This window comes from Penaeus japonicus, unplaced genomic scaffold (genome assembly GCF_977035675.1).
Source record: "Penaeus japonicus unplaced genomic scaffold, GWHDUDI00000001_assembly GWHDUDI00000008, whole genome shotgun sequence".
NCBI lineage: Eukaryota > Metazoa > Arthropoda > Malacostraca > Decapoda > Penaeidae > Penaeus > Penaeus japonicus.
Genome location: NW_028234410.1, coordinates 23,805,295 through 23,827,794, shown reverse-complemented (window position 1 = coordinate 23,827,794; position 22,500 = coordinate 23,805,295). Strand labels below are relative to the sequence as shown.

Below are 22,500 nucleotides of genomic sequence, written 5' to 3'. Positions count from 1 at the left end.
AGATGTGATCCTCAAAAATAAAAAAAAAACGCATAAGATAACCTAGTGCACATGAACAGGGTCTCTACGTGATTTGTTCTTGGTCATATCAGCCAAGAAAGAAAGCACAAATTATTTTCTTGGTTTAAATAACTTTCTGGGCTTGCTCGCATGTAGACGCTTATAGCTGGTGGAGTCTAGTGAAGGTCAGGTCTCTTTCAGAATCGATTAAAGGCATTTGTTTACAACTGGCAAAATGAGCTTGCACTTGCTTTTGTTTCATTAACAAAGTAATTTTTTTTACGTTAACGAGGATAGTGGTTGATAAGGTGACGATCAAGTAGAGATATGCACGGATGAACAACTCGAAGAGATGTCTGTCTGATTATGTTAATCGTCGTCGTCTTCCATTTTACAGAAATTATATGGAGAATTCGTCAGTATATTCAGACGTATAAACAAATAGTGTTAAGCGTTTTTTTTTTCATTTTGCAAAATGATGTAAAAATAATTTGTCAGTTTAGTCACACATTTTCACCACAATTGCTAAACGTCGCTTTTACCGCTATACACAATCAACTAAAAATGTATCTTCACTTTACTTGCACGTATGTGTATTCATTTGAATATCTTACACTGTAAATAACTTATAACGATGCAAATTCTATTGGATAAGAACTTTAAAATGTTGAAATGCAGTCTCTCGTGAGACCTTTAGATTAAGGCATAGCATTAAAAGCACCAGGAGAGTTAATATGATAGGATATAACAATGAAGGTAAAAATACGTGGGTCATTTTAGTAAATGCATTATGAAAACAATATGGAAATTTTATATTAATTATCCGAAGAAATTATATTTGTTCATTTTGCAATTATCAAATCATCAACAAAACAGCACGATAATATCTCATTCTTAGATTTAAATTTATTTGATTGATTTAATCTTTTGCAAAATAACTCATGTTATGATATTCATGTTTGTTCATGTTCTGAGTCTTACCTTGCCGTTACTGTGTTACCGGAACTTGTCTACTACATCGTGTTACCTTGCTACGTGTTACCTAGATGTAACTGTGTTATTATCCACTGTATTATTGCCATTACCGATGTACTGTCATTGTGTTTCTGTCCCTAGTTTGTGGCCGTTATAATGTGACCGTTGTTTTTGTCTGCTGTATAGCGGTTACCTGTCAGTCGACAGTTAACTTGCTTTGTGTACTTTGAACGCCTGAGCAAAACGGTTACCTAATGGCATTGACGAAGTGGGACATTAGCCAAACACTTAAATAGTATTATTAGAATTCAAAAACTTGTTTTATTTTGAAAGGTGAAAACACGTCTCTGTTATTGTACCTGTAGCTAAATAAAACAGAAGGTAAAAAATGTAAGCTTTTGCGAGGACAAATGTCGAACTAAAGACTTCCTTTTCAATATAGTCCGGTGGTAAACTTGCTAAAGAATTCTTACAAATTCGACTGTTTAAAGTATAATAGATCACACACACATACACACACACACACACACAAACACACACACACACACACACACACACACACACACACACACACACACACACACACACACACACACACGCACGCACACACACACACACATGTATACATATCTCATTCCCACATTTATTTCCCATATACTTCTTGTAACCAAGGAAGAAATTTGAAAATAATTATCACATTGACATCACAGTCAATAGTCACAACAAACAGACATTACCACTGTTTACTGCGGCAAAGGTATGACGTCAGAGAGGAAGATGACGCTTCGTGATGTTTATTTCCCGCCAAAAAGATCCGAGTTACAAACGGGGGGGAAACGAGCCCATTTATTTTTCCCTTGGCACTCGCGCTCATATTTTTTATGCTACATTCCACATGCCTGTTGCGAAGGGAGACATTTTTAATTACTTCCGTTTTACTTACGATGTTCAAGTTTAGGGATTTTTTTTTTTTTTTTTTTGTGATGTTAATGTTAACTCATTTTGACTGTATATATATATATATATATATATATATATATATATATATATATATATGTGTGTGTGTGTGTGTGTGTGTGTGCGTGTGTGTGTGTGTGTGTATGTATATATATTACACTCCAAACCCCTCATCCCTCTCTTTCTCTCATTACTTTTCTCGACTTTGTCCTTCCACCTCGTCGTCATCTTTCTTCTTCCATCTTTGACTTTCTATATATATATACCCTCCTTTATCCTCTTGTCTTCTCTCTCCTCTCCCGCCCCAGCTGAAGCAACATCCGGGCATGTGCTATATCCACCTTGAACCTTTTACGCAGGGATAAACATGACGAAATTATACCTCCGTCGCACCGGTTGTCAGCACTCGCCTCTCCACGTTTGGTTTCTCTTTTCTCTTTTTTTCATTCGCTCTTTCCTCCATGACTTATTCTCTCTATTTTCTCTCCTTCCTTTTATCTCTCTGTCTGCTTTTCGTTTTGTATTTCTCTATCTATATGTCTCTGCCTCCTTTTCTCTTTCCGATCTTCTGTCTTTCTTCCTCACTTCTTGTAATCTGTTCTTCTCTATCTTTCCTCCCTATTTGTTTATCCAGCTTTCTGTCTATCTCTCTTATCTATCCATCTTTATCGCTCTCCCTTACTTCATCGGCAAACAGATAATTAAACGACCGAATAATCAGCAAAGAAACACAAAGATGAAACGAAAAGAAATATAATAATTTATCTTCGCTAATTCCTTCGATAAAACAGGAACCAGTATTCCATCATGCGCTAAAAAGAAAACAGTATACATTAGAGAAATAGTAACACAAGAAACTGTGTTCTATTTGTTTTTAAAAGATTCCTTGGCCTCACTCTTGCCAAGTCATGTGGAGATGCTTTGAACGTATCACATGAAAGACAAAGGCTTGTTTCATTGTTATGGTTATATTCGCTTTAAACTAATTCACATCTTTTTCATGTTGGTGCTGCTATGTTTCTGTTTACGTGCTATGATTGTGGTAACTTTTCCAAAGAATTATTATCGCCATCCTCATCATTGTTTTTTTCACGCTATGGTGTTATGTTTTTTTTTTTTTTTTTCGTGAGGAGAAATACTATGGTGGATAAAGTAGATAATGTACGTTTGTGATACACGTTTTAATAATTAATTTCAATAATCCAAATCCATGTTTTTTTTCTTCTTGTTAACGTTATTATGATTGTTATCCTTATTATTATTATCATTAGTAGTAGTAGTATTAGTGCTATCGTCATTATCATCGTTATTATTATCATTATTGTCAGTTATGCAATTATTATTCTCGTTATTGTTAATATTATCAGCTTCCCCATCATTGTTTCTCACGCTATGGTGTTATGTTTTTTTAGTGGGTTCAACATGAGCTTAGAGGAAAAATACTATGGTGGAGAAAGTAGATGATGTACATTTGTGATACAAGTTTTCATAATTCATTTCAATAACCCAAATTCATCTCAATGCCGTAAACTTATCTGACATTTGTTCATCTGTACATAAATTTTGCCCTACTGAAAAAGCGCAGATAGGCACTGAGATTTCATTAAGCGTGCCAGAACTTAAATAACTCATCATATATCTTCAGTATTTATGAGTTGTTATACTTAACTTCATAAAACTTAAGTGCAAAAAAGAAAGATGGATAAAGAGTTTGAGTAAGAGACAGAGACAGAGAATAAAGGAGAGATAGAGAAAGAGAGACAGAGAGAGAAGGATAGTGTGAGAGGGAGAGAGAGAGAAGGATAGTGTGAGAGGGAGAGAGAGAGAAGCATACACAGTCCCAAATACCCAAAGATACCACCTTCACACGCCCAACATACATAGTATCATCATAATCACTACCATAACATTGTGGCATTCAACACCTCTCAACATGATCTCAAACGCTTTTCTTTTGTTTACAGCGCGACACCATCAAAGAAAACGACATCCTCATTTGGATTTATAACATGATAGACGAGGCAGCCAGGGTGGACTTTGAGTTCTTCTTGAAAGACGGATGTATTCTATGCAAGTAAGGATCGGCTTTTCATTTATGGGTTGTCATATATGTATATTTATTTTCTGTGTGTGCTTACCTTGCATAATCGGTGGTAACGGGTGTAAATTGATCAACTGTATTAAGTACCTCAATAGAGATTTTGTTTTTTCTTTTTCTTCTTTCTTTTTTTCTTTCTCTCTCCCTCTCTCTCTCTCTCTCTCTCTCTCTCTCTCTCTCTCTCTCTCTCTCTCTCTCTCTCTCTCTCTCTCTCTCTCTCTCTCACTCTCTCTCCCTCCCTTTCTCTCAAAGAACGAGAAAGAGAAGAGTGTGTGAGATTTCTAGTAATGAATTGTGTGTTGATTTCTATTCTGATATACAGTTAATAATCATAATGGCATGGCTGTGAGTTGTTTGTGTTATTGTCATTTAAAAGTGATAAGGATAAAGAAATGAAGATAATACTGACAATTCTAATTAAACTGATAGCAATTATTGTTATCATTGTTAACATCTAAGCGTTATTATAACCATGATTATTGTTATCATAGGAGGTGGTATTGCTGTTGATGTCATTGGTAATTTTTAAAGTCAGTATCATCTAAAATACTATCACTGCAATGTATAATATGTTGTAATATATATCATTATTATATTGATCATCAACTTTGTATTTATTATTTTTATTCTTGCTATTTATGTTGTTCTTAAACGTATTTTTTTCTTCTTGTTCACGTTATTATGATTGTTATTCTTCTTATTATCATTGTTATTATCATTATCAGTATTAGTAGTAGTGTTATCATCATCATTATTGTTAGTACTTACTGTAATTATTATCATCACTCTTGTTATAATTATCGTCATCCTCATCTCCATCATCATTAACATTATTGTTGTTGTTGTTACCATTATTATTATTATCGTCATTATTATTACCATTATTATTATTATCGTCACCATTATCATAAATATTAACATTATTGTTATTATTATCATTATTATTAGCATTATTATTGTCACTTTTATCATCTTCATCATGATTATGATTATCATCATTATTAATACTATTGCCATTACCCTCATTATTTATTTTATTATTAGTAGTAAAAAAGTCTAATGAAATTTAATTACCACACTAATATCTATAATGATAGCATAATTGTATAGCTATGCAAAATAATTAGCCGCCTTGTGATATTTGATCATTTTATGACGCTGATATGCATAATGCATATGCAATGTCAGCTGTTGAAAGGCACTATCGGAATCAATTTCTTTTCCCGTTTTCGTCTTTTTCTTCTTCTTGCTTTCTTATTCCTTACATATTATTTAAATTATTTTGTTTATTATATTTATTCCTTATCTTAATTATCATGTCTTTTTTTAAATTCATGTCTGTCTTTTTACCTTTTTCTTTTTTTCTCTCTCATCTTTTTCTTCTGCAAACACGTGCAATTTTGGCAACATGGCAACCGTTTTTTCGAAGCCGCCAACCCATCCCGGATATATAAATAGCGCGGAAGCACAGCAGCTGCTTCGCGGGATAGTGAATTGCACGCAGGAAATTTGTGCAATTCCTGTATGATTGCACTGAAGGGCAATCTTGTTATGTTTTTTTTTATATACTGTTAGTAGTAATAGTTTTTCCGTTGTTATTGTAACTATATCTATATTTCCTACTACTATCACTATTATCAATGATAATTGATAATGATGATTATTATCGGTATCACTATCAATATAGATAAAAGTACTGGTTATTATTAATATACTACTACTACTATCATCATTGTTGTTGTTGTTGTTATCATTATTATTATGATTACTAATTTTATTACAGTTAATAGTGGTAGTAGTATTTATATTATCATATATGTGTATATATGTATACATATATATAAGTATATATATACATATATATGTGTGTATGTGCATATATATGTATATACATATGTATATATATATATGTACATACATAATACATATACATATATGTGTATATGTATATATATACATATATGTGTGTGTGCGCGCGCGCGTGTGCGTGCATATATTACATAACTTGCGTGTCTCTACAGGCTTATGAACCGGATAAAGCCGGGTTGCATTCCCGAGGAGACCATCACGTGGGAAGGCGCTCGGAGCAAGCAAAAGAACATCAAGAACTTTCTCGAACAGGCGGAGGCGTACGGCGTGCCCAAGGAGAAGCTCTTCCACCCGGAGGATCTGCTTCACTTACGTAACGTCCCTCGAGTGACGAGGTGTATCTACGCCCTGGCTAAATTGGTGAGGGAAGTGGACGGCGCGGAACCAGAGGTCGCTCTGTTCTTTGCGCATTTGGCTGTTTTTGTCGTTCGTGAGTGATTGTGTGAATTTACGAGGCGTTTGTTGTTGTTCATTCGTGCCTGAGTGGTTACGTGAATTTACAGGGTAGTTTTGGTTGTTTTTGTTTGTGTGTGCGTGAGTGGTTGTGTGAATTTAGAAGGCGATTTTCGTTGTTGTTATTTTATATGTTGTTTGTGACTGTGACTGTTACAAGACGCTTTTCGTTAGTGCACGAGTGATAGTTTGGATTTACAATTTTTGTTGCTGTCGTTTTTATCATTTGTGAGTGTGTGTGATTGTGTGAAATTACAAGATAAATGAAGAATTATGAAAGTGAATGGGAAATATTATAAAAGCTCTAAAAATGGTTAAATCTTAAACGAGTTAGAAAGGACGACGTGATCCCATATTTTGAGTGGCTGAACTACTGTTTTCTTACTAGTCTTACGAATCCTTTTGTGATTTCGTCTCGAATCTATAGTCTTCTCTTTTCTCTCTTGCTCGCCCTCTTTGTCTCTGGTCTCTAATATCCGTTTCTTGTCCATTGTAAGCTTCCTAAATTTTTAATATATTCGTAATTATTATATACTATCTCTATGTTATCATTAGTATTTGTTGTTTATATTATATGCATATTATGATATATATTTTCCTTTATATCCAACGCCTTTCCTCTTCCTGCGACGGATTATTATTGAGATCATTATTGTTATAATAAACGATCGTTATATATATCATTGTACTTGTATTTAATTATCTGTTTCTTATTCATCCAGGTGTTGAATAACATTATTAATAGTAACAGAGCCATAACGGCAACAGCAGTAATAGTAGTAGAAGAAGCGGTCACTGAGAGCCACATAAGTATTGCCAAGTATCGCGGCAGTATTGCGATAGCAAAATATCAACTAGGAAAATATTTAGTGGTAGGGTTAATGGTGGTGGTGGCAGCAAGTGTGAGTGTGTGTGTGTGTTATTGCCAAAATTATTACGACCATTTCCTTATCATCACAATACACATCACTCAATTTCCTCCTCCCCCTGGCAACAAGAGTCATCAAATCAATATCGCAACTAATATAAATAACATATTATATCAAGCACCATTCCCTTCCCTTACTCCTCCAGGTGGCGCAGGACCCCAACATGGGCGACGACTGCCCTAAGTTGGGAGATGAGCCGAGTTTCCTGAAGGAGCCGAAGAAGAAGATCGACATGCCCGGACACAGAGACACGAAGGACGTCTTGGCGCAGCTCACCTCCGAGAAGCCCAAAGAGGAGAAGAAGACCACCAAGCACTCGCTCTATAACTGAAGAAGGGAGAGACAGGGAGAGAGAGGAATAGAATAAGGGAATGAGAGGGGGGATGTAGAGGTGATAATGAAGATGGGAGTGAGAGAGAGGTAAAGGGAGGAAAAAGAGAGACGAGAGGATGAAAAGATGAGGAAAGGAAGAGGTGCAGTTAAAGGAGAGTGTGGGTAGGGATAGAGGGAGAAACAAAGGAGAAATAGAGTTAGGGTTAGAGAGGAAGAGAAAATACAAGGCATAAGATGACGTGTTGGTATCACTTATTCAATAACCAGTGATTCAGTTAATCAATGGCAGTAAAGAGTGATAAGGTAAATGCGAAGAAATAAATACGAAATTATATGAATGGATAAAATATTTCAGGTTATAAAGATCCAGAAAAGTCTGAAATGATGGCGATTCATTTGTAAAGGTTATATGATAATCAAGACTGCAAAAGCCTGACGAGCTTGTGATTTGAGTGGTTGAATTGTTGTACTTGTTGTGATTAATATTTTATATTATGTCAGATTCATTGACCTGGAAGTGTTTCAGCTCTATTGTGTTATATGTTTATTTGTGGATGTATATTTTATCAATTGAATCTACTTTTTTGTTTACTAAAGGCTTTTAACACACTTGCTGCATTTACCATTTATTTTGAAAGCCATAGACGTTAGAGCTCCATTTTTGTAGTAGTTAAAAGGACGTTATGTTATTGAAATTTCCTGTTACGTACGTTGTCCTTGCATTAACTCAAATTATACCTATCTATCTTATTTAATCTTTATTATTATTTCGTGCTTATTACTCACAAGTTTATCAAACACTTCACTCCATCATTTATCAATGTTTCATCGTCGCTTCTTTGTCTTCGCTCAGTTCATCACTGCATGTATTAATAAATGTTTACATAAAGAGTGACATAGTAGTTTAATCTTCAGTTAACATCAAGGTTGGTTGATGTTTTGACGCAAGCCGTTGTCGAAATACATTTCCATTGTTATTTATTTATATATGGGCTGCCTAAAACGTATCCAGATTTTCGTGAAAGTGGGAAAAGGATTGCAATTTGAGCCTCGCCCAAGCTCGTGAGCTTCCACTGTCACCTGGCGGTTACTGACGTAGCTGGGCACTGCGTTGGGTAAGGACCAAGCTCAGATCGAGTCAACACTCGTTGGCACATTCTCTCACGAGTTAGCACACGCCGACACAGGCGGGCTCGCCTCAGTGCATACAAGCCCGGCATAGCATCTGCTCCGCAAATCTGGTTTATCCTTATCCAGGCGGGCTCACCTCAGTGCATACAAGCCCGGCGTAGCATCTGCTCCGCAAATCTGGCTTATCCTTATCCTTGATTGCAATTTATCAAGAGACAAATTCAGATCAATTTTACAAAATAATGAAGTTTGGACGAAGTTAATTTCATCATCTAGACTTGTCGGTTTCTTTTGCTTGTTATTTATTATGTATACAGATGTAATACTTTTTATCTGAATGTGTACTAAACGTTTCATGTGTATAAACAAATGAATGTGCATAAAATAAAATAAAACATTTATGTAAAAATATGTTTACCATCCCCAATGTAAAAATCAATGGCTGTAGCGCGAGCTGACGGGGTTTTGCTTGACTCCTTATTATGTTTGTATGGTATTTTTAATTTCCCTTTCGTAAATCGGAATATATTTCCTTGGGTAAATTGAATTTATGCGAATAACACACCCCTATACAAAAGAGGTCATAGACAAAACCTTATGAATCTGGGAGCATAATAATTAATCAAATTAGTATACTAACTGATTGAGAAGCTAATAAGAAAACGATGGGTCTATTTGAAAAACAAAATGTGGATACAGGCAGAATAGGCCATGCGTCCTAAATCTCCTTCATTCCCATTAAGGCGTTGCGGAGATACTGTACCTGAGACGGCTGAATAGACTGTATACTTTCAAAAATGCATCTGACAAGGTGTCGCACATAAGACTAAAATTACATATAGAGCACAAGTGAAGTTAATGGAAAGCTTCACAAATGGTTGAATGACTTTCTATATGAAGGGCAAATGGGGGCAGTAATTAGAGCAAAACACTCTACTTAGAGTACCACAAGGATCAATCTTGACGATGCAAAAAAGGATCACTAATAACTAATAAATAGAAATTGCAGATACCAACAAATGCCATGAAGCTTGTACCTTAACAGTAAAATCCAATCCCCTACACCTGAGAAACAAAATTTCATACGTTGAGGAGAGAAAAGGGCATTGGAATAACTATTAAGGGGAACCTGGGTAAATAAATAAGTTTACAAAAACAAACATGAAGAGGGCTGGCATATATACGCATATTTCGGAACGAAAACCATCACGCCAATCATATAGAGTCTACTCTAGTGATATAAATCCCACACTTGTTGAAATGCATACATAAACTGGAACGCGTTCAACGAACAACCGCTTAAGTGATTGAAGAGAATATAAGTTGTAACGTAACGCTAGAGGGGACGAATATGCTTTAAACTTGTATCTCAGCAACAGCGAAGTTAGACAATGAAGAAATTGTAATTTTCAAGGAAAGAGGAACAATATCACAGTGAGAGGTTATGAACAAAACACGCGATATTGATATAAACAAAGTCAATTATCCCATTAGAATTGTTGGTGAACATTTTTTTTTCTCTATAAACTGCTGTATCTGCCAAAAAGAGCCCTCTCTCCTAATTTTAAACACGTATTGACAGTACGTGTTTCTTTATTCATACTAGTTATCTTGTCATTCGAAGGTCAGTGTCACGATAACATCAAAAACATTCTGATTACATATTTCCTTATGTAATTAGTATTTTAAAAATTATTAAATATCAAAACCGTCAAATTGCAGATGTATGTAAGGCGAATATATGTCCGTGCATTATCATTAATATATTTATCAATATTATTATAATTTCCGACACATTCTTCACCATCCGACGTGGACAGCACGACATCAATCATTACTGTCATTATCATCGTTATAATTATTATTATAATGTTTACTATTATTGCAATTATAACGATGTATATTGTTATTATCATTAATGTTATCATTACTATCGATAGCATTATCATTTTAACAATTATTATCATGGTTACCATTATTTTCATCATCCTCAGCATTATTTTCATCATAGTATAATCATTGCCATTATCATTACTGTTGTCATTATTATCATTTATCATTATTATTGTTATCATAATGAGGATTGTCATTATCATTATGACAGCTATCTTTAATCCTATCACCATTCTTATCAGTATTATAATCATTATTATTACATCTATTACTATTATCTTTATCATCATGCTTGTTATATTATCATTATTATTACTATCATCTTCATCCTCACCATTATCATTAACATTGATATTATCATCATTATTATTATCATTAATATTTTTATCACTGTCATTACCATTATTAGTATTAGTTATTATCAGTAACATTACTACTACTACTACTATGATTATCATTGTCATATTTTTTATTGAAAATACAACTGTTATTTACATCACAATTAAAATCAATATTATAATTAAAATATCATTTTATTCTTAGTTATTACCTTGCATCTACGCTATGTGCATGATTATTAGGAATAATATTGACACCATTGTCATTATCATTGTTATAAACCTCATACAGCATATTGCTGCTGTATTATCAACAACTTATCTGGTGCCAGGATGTTATCAGATAAGACACAGAACTCTATCGTCAGCTTTATCTCCACTTGTCCTTCTTATCTGCATTACCTTGAAAGCAAACATAACAACAATTTATAAATCAACACTTGGAAAACAGAAAACACGAAAAAGAAAAGAAAATGGACAAAAATAATTTAAATAGATTTATGTTTTATGTTCCCACCTTAATTGATGAGCTGTAGGAGATTCTAAAGCTCTAAATTGAACTATTCAACTCATTATGAGTGTTATAGAGTGAGCAGTGACTGTCAATGCGAATTACAGTGATGTGCGAACGCACATTTGTTTGCCAAGACAAATTTAAGCGATAAACCTTGATATTCAATTTATATAATTGATCACTGATACTTCTTTTCCTCTTAGTTTATGAAGGAAATATTTTTATATGTAACATCAATAACCTGGGCAATCTCTGACAACAATCGGGGCCACATAAGTGAGGATAAAGAACCTGAGAGCGCGCGCACTAGTCTCGCCATGCTTTGTTGATATGAAACAGCTGATTTCCTTCAGTGACGACCCACTCCCAGCCGCTCTTGTGTGAAAACGCCACCCTCTTCTCACGTGACTTACTATCAGCGGTGGGAGCCTCAGACCTTCCACATCTCGCTGCGAAATGGTGGAATTTACGTCTTCTCGCGACGAGGATTCTCTGCACGGGGATAGTATGCCTCCTCCGCCGGATATAGTTGAGGATAATGATGTCATTGAGGAGCATGTTGGAGGAGGAGGAGGCGAGGTGAGTACAGTGGAGGGGGAGGGGTTCATGTCAGAGACTTTGGCTTCATGTGGTGTTGGGTTTTATTGTTCAGGCCAGAAATGGGAAGGTTGCCACGGGATTTGAACCAAGTCATGTATATATCAGGTGATCCGTTTTATAATTTAATTCCTTATTTAGCACACTGAGAGTATGCCCATGTTTTCATCCCCAAAAGGATTTCTTAAATTTTGGTTAGAGGTGGTTTGACAGAAGCTTTAAAGTTATTCTGAGTATAGACATTAATATTTGAAAGAGTAGAGAAGTGTAGCTCCAAAGATGTTAATTTGATGATCTAAAGAGCTAAAGACAGAAATTAATACTTTTATATGTGATTGATTGATTTTGTCAAGTTTATAAAGTCACTTGAGATAATGCCATGGCTGCCATTTAGTTTTTTTGTATGATAATTGAGTAAACAGCCTTGTTTGGAAAATTTAGTTGTTTAATGATAATTACACAATTAAGTTTGGTGATGTTATCTATGTGTCTTTGGGGAGACTAGGTGTGGTCAGTTCACATGAGTATGTGGATTACACTTACTTACAAATTTATCATATTGGACTCTGGGTTGCCTAGTACATTGTCATATGGGATAATTTTTTTTCTATTAATAAATCTTCCGGCTGAAATTCAGATGTATTTTTAGAAGGTCAACTATAACCTACATGATAAACAGTTAATTCTGATTTGCTTATATGATACAGAAAAAATACTCAATCAGCTTTTTTGATCTTCAATCAAAACTGGTAAATGCTAGAGTAATATGACTGACACAGTTTTGTTTTTGGCTGATACACATGTTTTTGTCAAAAACAATAGAGGGATGTTCAATATATTTATAACCTATCGAAACTAACCTTATATAACAGGTATTAGTAAGGATGGTCTCATTAATGTGTTTTGGTGTATTATACCAAATAGTTTGAGTGTTTCTCTGCATTACTAAATACAATAGAAAGTTATTTTTTGTAAGGTTAGGTATTGCTCACAACACAGCATTTGTGCTGACACTGTATTTAGAGATTTATTATCATGTAAAAAGCCAGTCCATGATCTACCCTGCTAAATCATGCGGCAGTTTGTTTCATGATTATTTTTGGAATAGACTCAAATCAAGCACATGTATGATTTGCCTCCCCATTCCCATTGTATATTAAAAACCATAAAAAGAGATGAAATCACTAAAATGATAATTGTTTAACCTTGAGATAGCTCTGATTTTATATCTATTAAACATCTTTTATTTATATTCATGAAATTTGTTTAGATAAGGAAATCTACTGTAATGAAGTTTCCCAATGTTAAAGAAAATAAGATGCTCTGAAATGCAATACAGATTTTTTTAGATTGTAGAAATAATGATACAATATGTTTATAATCATATGCATTTTAAAGCTTTGAAAGGGTACACAAAAATAGTGAATAGAATATATGAAAAATCTGTGACTAAATGAAAAGCTTACTCACCCAAGAATATTTTCAGTGTGAAGAGGTGGAGCTGACAGGATGTGGAGCGTCAGCATGTTGCGATCCTCGGAAAGGAGTCTATAGGTTTAGTGCCTTGTTCTTCATGTGCTTCCTGGGTTTTGGTATGTATTGATTAAAGTTGTGATGTTTAAGAAGTACCTAAGAATAAGTGGTTTTCATGGTATACAGTTATAATGGAAGAACTTAGTTTTGACAAGGATTAATTTTCCTTATATGTAATTCCTTTTGGTTTATTAATTTGTTTGTTGAAACGAGGTGAAATCACTATCTGTGAATGATAACCAATGTAAGAGATTGCTTCAAAAGAGTAAGAACATAAGTGTGTCAAATAGAGATAGAGTTTCTGATACTTTGTCTACACACCCTCTTAAGCCTAAGTACTGGTAGAGAGGTGAATTGATTAGATAATATTATCTAGATTTTTTTTCTTTTTAATGATGACATTAACCTGTACACACATGAATACATAAACACTCATGAACACACACAAGCACGCACAAGCATGCACAAGCATGCACAAGCATGCACGCACACACACACACACACACACACACACACACACACACACACACACACACACACACACACACACACACACACACACACACACACACACACACACACACACACACACACACACACACACACACACACACACACACACATACCTGGGGACAAAAGAGGCATTTTCCACAGCCCTCTCTGCAAACATATGATAACAACAGCATAAGTTTCCATTTTTAACAGAAATGTTAAATGTTTTCCTGGCTATTATATACTGATGTTATATTAATACAGTTTGAAGATTTTATTAAAGTGTAGAATGAAAGAAAACCTTTTTGTAGATATTGCATCATGATAGCTACCACTTTCACTTAGCTTAGAAAAGTTTTTGCCTTGTCATATTCAGAGTTTCATTATGTTGTGAAATTATAATCTCAGTAAACTAAATAGTACATGGTAGTATAGCTGTGTTCTTTATCATTTATTTTACTTGTGAATATGAGTTGTTTTTACCTTCCTATGTTGACATCTTGTCTCACTGCTTGTGCCAGGTTCCTATTTCTGCTATGACACCCCTGGCTCGCTGCAGGACCAGATTAAGGATGACATGGGAGTCAACACTGTCCAATTTGCCAGCCTCTACTCCCTGTACTCATGGCCTAATGTGGTCCTTTGCTTTATTGGGGGCTTCTTGATTGACAGGTGAGTGTGCATGTTTGGGTATGAGATTGTGAGCGTGTGAGTGTTAGCTTGAGCGTGCGTGTGTGTGAGTGTGTGAGTGTGTGAGTGTGTGTGTGTGTGAGTGTGTGAGTGTGTGTGTGTGTGTGTGTGTGTGTGTGTGTGTGTGTGTGTGTGTGTGTGTGTGAGTGAGTGAGTGAGAGTGAATGCTTTATATATACTTATACTTTTAAAAATTTGGTGGCTATTCTGTTTCAAAAAAAGTATAGGCCTATATTTAGTATCATGATTTTCACTTTTCAGATTGCAAAGAGTGTGTAACGCAAATCATATAAAATAATCTTGTTGTTTTTTCTTCAATCTGCAGAGTATTTGGTATCCGTTGGGGTACCATTATATTTTCCTCATTAGTTACAGTGGGCCAGTTTATATATGCAGCTGGTGCAGTTACAGATCAGTTCTGGTTGATGCAAACAGGACGTTTTGTATTTGGGTAAGTTGTGTAATATCTCTCTCGTCTTTCTCTTTCTCTCTCATCTTTCTCTTTCTCTCTCATCTTTCTCTTTCTCTCTCATCTTTCTCTTTCTCTCTCATCTTTCCCTTTCTCTCTCATCTTTCTCTTTCTCTCTCATCTTTCCCTTTCTCTCTCATCTTTCCCTTTCTCTCTCATCTTTCCCTTTCTCTCTCATCTTTCCCTTTCTCTCTCATCTTTCCCTTTCTCTCTCATCTTTCCCTTTCTCTCTCATCTTTCCCTTTCTCTCTCATCTTTCCCTTTCTCTCTCATCTTTCCCTTTCTCTCTCATCTTTCCCTTTCTCTCTCATCTTTCCCTTTCTCTCTCATCTTTCCCTTTCTCTCTCATCTTTCCCTTTCTCTCTCATCTTTCCCTTTCTCTCTCATCTTTCCCTTTCTCTCTCATCTTTCTCTTTCTCTCTCATCTTTCTCTTTCTCTCTCATCTCTCTCTCCCTCCCTCTCCCCCTCCCCCTCTCTCCCTGTCCCTCTCTCTCTCCCTCTCCCTCTCCCTCTCCCTCTTTTATTTCACTTTATTTGTTCATTTGCCAAGATTAAATATGATGTACTCACAACACTCTTTTAATAATGCATATAACTTTAGCTTTTTATTTTTTTACAACTATTTTTTTATTAGATGATTGCCAAATAATTGGTTGAAAACTAAAACAAGTATATACTAGTTGCATGGCTTTTCATTGCCTTTGAGACTGGCTTACTCAGTAATGAAGGATTTATATTCCAACAATTCTAAAAGCTGGCTTATATTTGATTGTAAGAGAGGCCTGTAGGTGGCATTGGTCATTTGTCATAGATACTGAAGGTGGTACTTGTCACAAGATAAAGTGTGTTGCAATTCACTTGCCAAGGATTCTGAAAAGTGGCATTGTGTATCTATTATAGAGTTGGTGGTGAGTCCCTTGCTGTTGCCCAGAACACCTACACTGTAAGCTGGTTCAAAGGCAAAGAACTAAACACTGTGTTTGGACTGCAGCTGAGCATGGCTCGTGTTGGCTCCACAGTTAATTTCCTTAGCATGGGCCCTGTCTATGCTTGGGTTGATACTTTTGCCGATGGGTACAAGACGCTTGGAATTTCACTCTTGATTGGTTAGTGAAATATTCATTTTAATGTAATTGCTTGATTGGATTTTGGTAAATAGGAATTTGATTTCTTTAATTAGCTGATTATTTAAAAGCTTAACATAGTATAATTCTTTTGATTATTCTTGTACCTTTTGTGCTATGAAGAATTAAAAGATATCTAGATTAGCTCTTTTTCCTTTTTCTTTTTACATAAAAAGCTAATTCACAGGGTAAGGTAAATTCTGATATAAAGGATGAAATATTTATATTTTGGAAAAGCATTTATTTTTATTATTTACATTCTCCCTCATGATAATTTTTTTGTTGTTGGCAATGTATATAATCTATTTTAGATTTAGACCCTTATCGCCCTCTTTTTTCATTTCATTTCATTCTCCTCTTTATCAAGGCATTCAAACTCGACTCATCCATACAACGAGAAATAGCCTTGGACACAAAAAAAATCAACCCTATTACTAATTTTGTTTGTCTTTTTTTCCTCCACCCATATAGCTGGAGCAACCTGCATCTTCTCTCTGGCGTGCGCTGGGATCTTGGGCCTGCTTGACAAGAGGCGCTCTAAGGTGCTGCATCTCAACTTGGCCGAGTCTGGGGAGAAGGTGCAGCTCAGGGACATCCTCACTTTCCCGCTCTCCTTCTGGCTCCTGTGCGTGATCTGTGTGTCATACTATGTAGCCATCTTCCCTTTCATTGGGCTGGCCAAGTGAGTATCCCTGGTGATTCTCTGATGTTGCAGCATTGTGAATGTCATATTGTTATTGTTTGGGTTTGATTTGTTTTTTTCCCCTTTTTTATGTAGCTGGTAGTTATTACTATCACCATCATCATCATCATCATCATCAGATGCATCATCACATCATCATCAGATGCATCATCACATCATCAGATGCATCTTCACATCATCATCATCAGATGCATCATCCCATCATCATCATCATCAGGTGCATCATCACATCATTATCATCATCTGATGCATCATCACATCATTATCATCATCAGGTGCATCATCACATCATTATCATCATCAGGTGTGCATCATCACATCATTATCATCATCAGGTGCATCATCACATCATCATCATCAGATGCATCATCACATCATCATCATCAGATGCATCATCACATCATCATCATCAGATGCATCATCACATCATTATCATCATCAGATGCATCATCACATCATTATCATCATCAGATGCATCATCACATCATTATCATCATCAGATGGATCATCACATCATTATCATCATCAGATGGATCATCACATCATTATCATCATCAGATGGATCATCACATCATTATCATCATCAGATGGATCATCACATCATTATCATCATCAGATGGATCATCACATCATTATCATCATCAGATGGATCATCACATCATTATCATCATCAGATGGATCATCACATCATTATCATCATCAGATGGATCATCACATCATTATCATCATCAGATGGATCATCACATCATTATCATCATCAGATGGATCATCACATCATTATCATCATCAGATGGATCATCACATCATTATCATCATCAGATGGATCATCACACCATTATCATCATCAGATGGATCATCACATCATTATCATCATCAGATGGATCATCACATCATTATCATCATCAGGTGCATCATCACATCATTATCATCATCAGGTGCATCATCACATCATTATCATCATCAGATGGATCATCACATCATTATCATCATCAGATGGATCATCACATCATTATCATCATCAGATGCATCATCATATCATTATCATCATCAGGTGCATCATCATCATCATCATCAGAAACATCATAATTATTATGATTATCATTGTTTTTATTTAAAAGATAACCCTCATTAACCATGAAATATTTTGAAATACCCCACTTTTCCCACAGGGTCTTCTTCATGCGCAAGTTTGATTTTGATGAGACGAATGCCAATGGCGTCAGCAGCATTGTCTACATCATTTCAGCCTTCGCGTCTCCTATCCTGGGATATGTAGTGGACAGATTAGGGCGCAACATCCTGTGGGTGTTTATTGCAGTGCTTGTGTCACTTGGCTGCCATGCCCTCCTCACCTTTACCTTCCTCAATCCCTTTATTGCCATGGTAAGAATGAGGTTGAAGTAAAGTCCTTTTTGTTTTGTTTTTTGTTTTTTTTTTCCTCTTCTTTTGAACTCTAATTTACAAAACTTTCTTCCCCACAGAGTGTATTAGGCTTATCATACTCTCTCCTGGCCAGTGCACTTTGGCCAATGGTATCTCTCATCATCCCAGAACACCAGCTTGGGAGTGCGTATGGCATGTGAGTACAGTTTTTATCTTTGGTCTTCATCAATTTTTTATTTACAAAACTCAAACTGTTGCACACACACTTGCTCTCACTCACTCACTCTCACTGTCATATGTATTTTTATCTATATAGCTAGTGAAGATGGAATGTATGAATTTTGCTTGTTTCTTTAACATCTCTATTCTTCATCCCTCCCTTCGTCTCTTTCTCCAGGATGCAGAGTATTCAGAACCTTGGCCTTGCCTTGATCAGCATGTTGGCTGGACTGATTGTTGACTTGAAAGGATACCTTGTCCTAGAAATGTTCTACATGGTATGGCTTTGTGGTAAGTGCTTGATGGTATTTGAATGGTTTATAAGAGATGATAACATGATGGTGTGTGAGGAGTTCTCATACATCATGGAGAGGCTAGCATAGATAGGGTTGGAGCAACAGGCTGGTAGGAGGATCACACATGCTTATGGGGAGTGGATAAGGTGAATTTGGCCCTGGGTCAGTTGAGCAGGTGTCCACAAATAGACTTCAGGACCCAAGGCCAGAATATGCCTAATTTTTTTATACCTAAAGGGTAATGTCCACAAATTTATTTTATATTTGCACCATTCCTAGTGCTTAATCACATGTAAAGAGGCAAACTTCTATCTGAATCCTGTACACGTTTTCTACTATTTTGAAATATATTACTAATGAGAAAAGTGAAAGACAAGGAATCTTCATATTATTACAGGATATGAAAAAAGATCATAGCGTTTAGTAATACCTCCTCCATATGCATCCGACACATTTTTTTCATTGCAATTATGTGCACAGTATAAATGTTCTCTCCATCTCTGTGTAAAGTTGCCATCGCGGCAACAGTTGTCATCTACGTGGTGGACAGTGAAAAGGGAGGCTACCTGATGATGTCGCCAACTCAGAGGACAGCTTATGAGAAAAAGGGAGAGGAGAATCCAGAGATGGTAGAAGAAAAGGTGAAGCTATGAGATCTGAAGGAGTGTAGGGTGTGGAATGGGGGGTGCTGTATTAAGGGTCGGTGATTAGAGTGGGTCCTGCCTTGCTGTTGACTAATGGATGCGTGGGATTTTGTCTGCTCTGTGGTTTGATTTTTTTTTTTTTTTTTTTTTTTTTTTTTTTATGTTGCTGTTTAGGCACTTGTTTACCATCAATGTTTTGTTTTGGTATTGGCAAACATATATAGGAGTGAATAATGACTTGGTGTTTCTTGGAGGCTTGAAGAATAAGTTGGAAAAGCGATGTGGAGATTAAGTGAAATGTTCAGGATAACATCATGCATATATTCATATTTAAAAATCTTTCTCTCCTTTTCCTTCTTTGGGTAGCTTTGTTTTTTATGTGTATGTAACATGTGTTATTTATGTATTTTGCCCATTAAAATAGTATGAAAGTAAGATTTATAGCAAGAAAGATGAAATACAAAGATTGTCCTGTATAACATAATGGGGCTTGTAAATGTGAATTATCAAATATAAATTTATTATTTATTCACTCAAAAATTTCTGTGGGAAAAAGATGTATTTTTTTATCTATATTTTTTCATTGTTTGTGACATGTATCACAGAAAACGTGCAATTTTTTCTCAATATATGTGTTAATTTTATAATGTATTATTAATTCATGTATGGAAAATGTTACGTGTTTAATCTAGCTTTTTTATGTTTTGTTTTGCTTTAAAAATTTGTCATATGGTAAATATGGTATGTCTCGTTGCTCTTTTTCCCTAGTTGCCTTGATATCCACTGTGGTAATGTGGTTGACGGATGCTGCGTTGGGAGGAGTGCTTAACCTTACTGTTGCTGAGCGGCGAAACCGAGAGGGAGACAGGGAGTATGTATTGTTAGATGTACAAGATCATCATTTTGGGGGTTTAGGTTTTTCATTTATTCATTTTTATTTTCCTTTTCTGTTGAAAGAGGTATGTGGAAAGGAGTCATTTCACTAGGCATGATGTATGTTAACTATTTCAATATCATAAATCAAATATACACATTTTGTATTGTGAAATTCTTTATCATTCTTTTTATTTTATTGCATTTTCTGTCTTGGTGAATTGTGCTTGTCTTTTCCTTTGATTTTTATCAAAGGCAATTCCATACATGCAAATGTGTACATATTGTTATGTCAGGTCTACCAAAGATTATAGGAATATCTGCATTTATTAAAATTTTATGTAAAAATGTTTTATTTTAATTCATATGATTCAAATTTTAAATACAAACATCTTACTGAAATAATATCATGAATTGTGATAAACAAAGCTTAAAAAATGCACATATTAATCATGTACAGACCTCATATTGAAACCTATGCTAAACCCATTCAACCATTTTTTCAGACGACTACTCAGCTCGTAAATACTATACTGCCATCATAGTGAAGGAGGCAATGTATAGTTGACACCTGAAGAAGGTCATAGTATATTTCCCTTCAGGGCTCAGGCAGTAGCAGTGGTGGTGAAATGATCTTCATTCATACCAAAGACGGAGGTTCAAAAAGATATGCCGAAAACTGTAAAATAGAAGAATTTGTTCCCTGATCTCCTATGGTGTTACATAATCAGTTTAAGAATGAAATGATTTATATATTCTGTAGATTAGGGTCCAAAATTTTGCATTTGAGGTTTCTTGAGAATGTTTTATTTTTTCACATGATCAAGTGGACTGTTTTTTTTTTTGTAATGTTTATTAGTAATAGTATTTTATTAAGCATTTTTTCTTTCTTTTTTAGGGGGGAGCAAACTGTGAATACTTTTCTTATGTTTGTAAATTTGCATTACAAAGGTTAGTGACTGGATATTCAACATTTATTAGTGATCTTCAATTTTGTGGATACAATTTTACACAGGATTGATAAGGGATACATTTATTTCAGAAAAATGTTTTATTATATCTAGTTTTTTCCCTTCTTTTACATTTAACAAGTATTTTATGTATGCAAAGAATAACTTTGTTTGAATGAGAGAAGGTGAATATCTTAGAATTTTAAGGCACATGCACACTTCACCATGTTTTTAAGATATTTTTCTACACATAAATGTCACCAAGCAGTCAGTTTCTTGGCCTACCTGTTTATTCTAGTCCTTGAATTTTTAGGGGAAAAACCTTTGTTTCAATTAACTGTTATTGTTACTATCGTTATTATTGCTAGTTATTACTACTATCATCTCATCATTGTTATAATGTTTAAAACAATAATAAAAGTAGTAAAGGTGAAGACTTTTCTCAAAAATTTGAAGAAATGGGACAAACAGGTGAAGTTAGGTAGGCATACTAATTAAATCTTTGGTGACTAATCTCTAGTGGAGCCATCTTTGTGTAAAAAAAAAAAATGAAACCACAGTAGACAGTGCATATGTACATTCACTCTAACCATCAGTTCGTTAATAGCTTTCGTAAAAAAACATTTATTCAGAAAAGTTCTTATATTTGAGGGAAAAAAACCTTGGGAGTGCAAAAGTAACGTTAAAGACTGAAAACTAGATGTATGATAGAAAAAGTGCATTACTGGAATATATTGACTGTATCAGAACAGTCAGTAAGTGCTGTAGCTTTATTGCTGTATGTATCTTTTAAAGGTCACCATTCTTGTATAAGATATTAATTCCCATTAACTCATTCGCGCTGTTTGACTTGCTATCACGTTCAGTGGCAACGAGATATTTGGACAAGACTGGCACGCCAGGTGAGCGGGTCCACAGCACTCACTCGCGGCTAGTGCGCCCGAGAATCCCGAGGCGTTAGGCTTATATGTTCGAATATCATGGCATTCTGACCATTTAAAGCTGGAATCGCCCCGTTGTGAATGGGTTAAAGGGG

General features: G+C 35.2%; 2 protein-coding genes and 1 long non-coding RNA gene across 6 annotated transcripts in view; 2 read left to right on the top strand and 1 right to left on the bottom strand.

Moving 5' to 3' along the window:
- The window catches only part of LOC122257165 (myophilin), a 10,515-nt gene extending 1,361 nt beyond the window's left edge, over positions 1–9,154 (top strand). For both annotated transcript variants that reach the window (XM_086539268.1, XM_043022266.2), the window contains exons 3-5: positions 3,897–4,006; positions 6,052–6,259; positions 7,427–9,154. In XM_086539268.1, coding sequence (XP_086395394.1) covers positions 3,897–4,006; positions 6,052–6,259; positions 7,427–7,612 — 504 coding nt within the window. In that variant the 3' untranslated portion in view covers positions 7,613–9,154. The remainder of the gene's footprint in view (positions 1–3,896; positions 4,007–6,051; positions 6,260–7,426) is intronic.
- Positions 9,155–11,152: 1,998 nt separating this feature from the next.
- Positions 11,153–11,612, bottom strand: LOC147471474 (uncharacterized). Its single transcript, XR_015191217.1, has 2 exons — positions 11,494–11,612; positions 11,153–11,378 (listed from the first exon to the last, which is right to left on the bottom strand). It is a non-coding gene; the product is annotated as an uncharacterized LOC147471474 (long non-coding RNA).
- Positions 11,613–11,691: 79 nt separating this feature from the next.
- The window catches only part of LOC122257150 (lysosomal dipeptide transporter MFSD1), a 12,350-nt gene continuing 1,541 nt past the window's right edge, over positions 11,692–22,500 (top strand). Inside the window, exons 1-12 of one of the 3 annotated variants that reach the window (XR_006223570.2) lie at positions 11,692–12,069; positions 13,574–13,679; positions 14,634–14,784; positions 15,128–15,253; positions 16,173–16,378; positions 16,868–17,078; positions 18,269–18,482; positions 18,581–18,678; positions 18,880–18,992; positions 19,508–19,638; positions 20,410–20,512; positions 21,021–22,500. The exon at positions 21,021–22,500 is cut by the window's right edge and continues 1,541 nt beyond it. Coding sequence is in view for 2 of the 3 variants with exons in the window: in XM_043022242.2 (XP_042878176.1) it covers positions 11,947–12,069; positions 13,574–13,679; positions 14,634–14,784; positions 15,128–15,253; positions 16,173–16,378; positions 16,868–17,078; positions 18,269–18,482; positions 18,581–18,678; positions 18,880–18,992; positions 19,508–19,638; positions 21,021–21,059 (1,518 nt within the window). In the remaining variant the exon portion in view is untranslated. The remainder of the gene's footprint in view (positions 12,070–13,573; positions 13,680–14,633; positions 14,785–15,127; positions 15,254–16,172; positions 16,379–16,867; positions 17,079–18,268; positions 18,483–18,580; positions 18,679–18,879; positions 18,993–19,507; positions 19,639–20,409; positions 20,513–21,020) is intronic. The other 2 variants (XM_043022254.2, XM_043022242.2) reach the window with 2 other exon arrangements.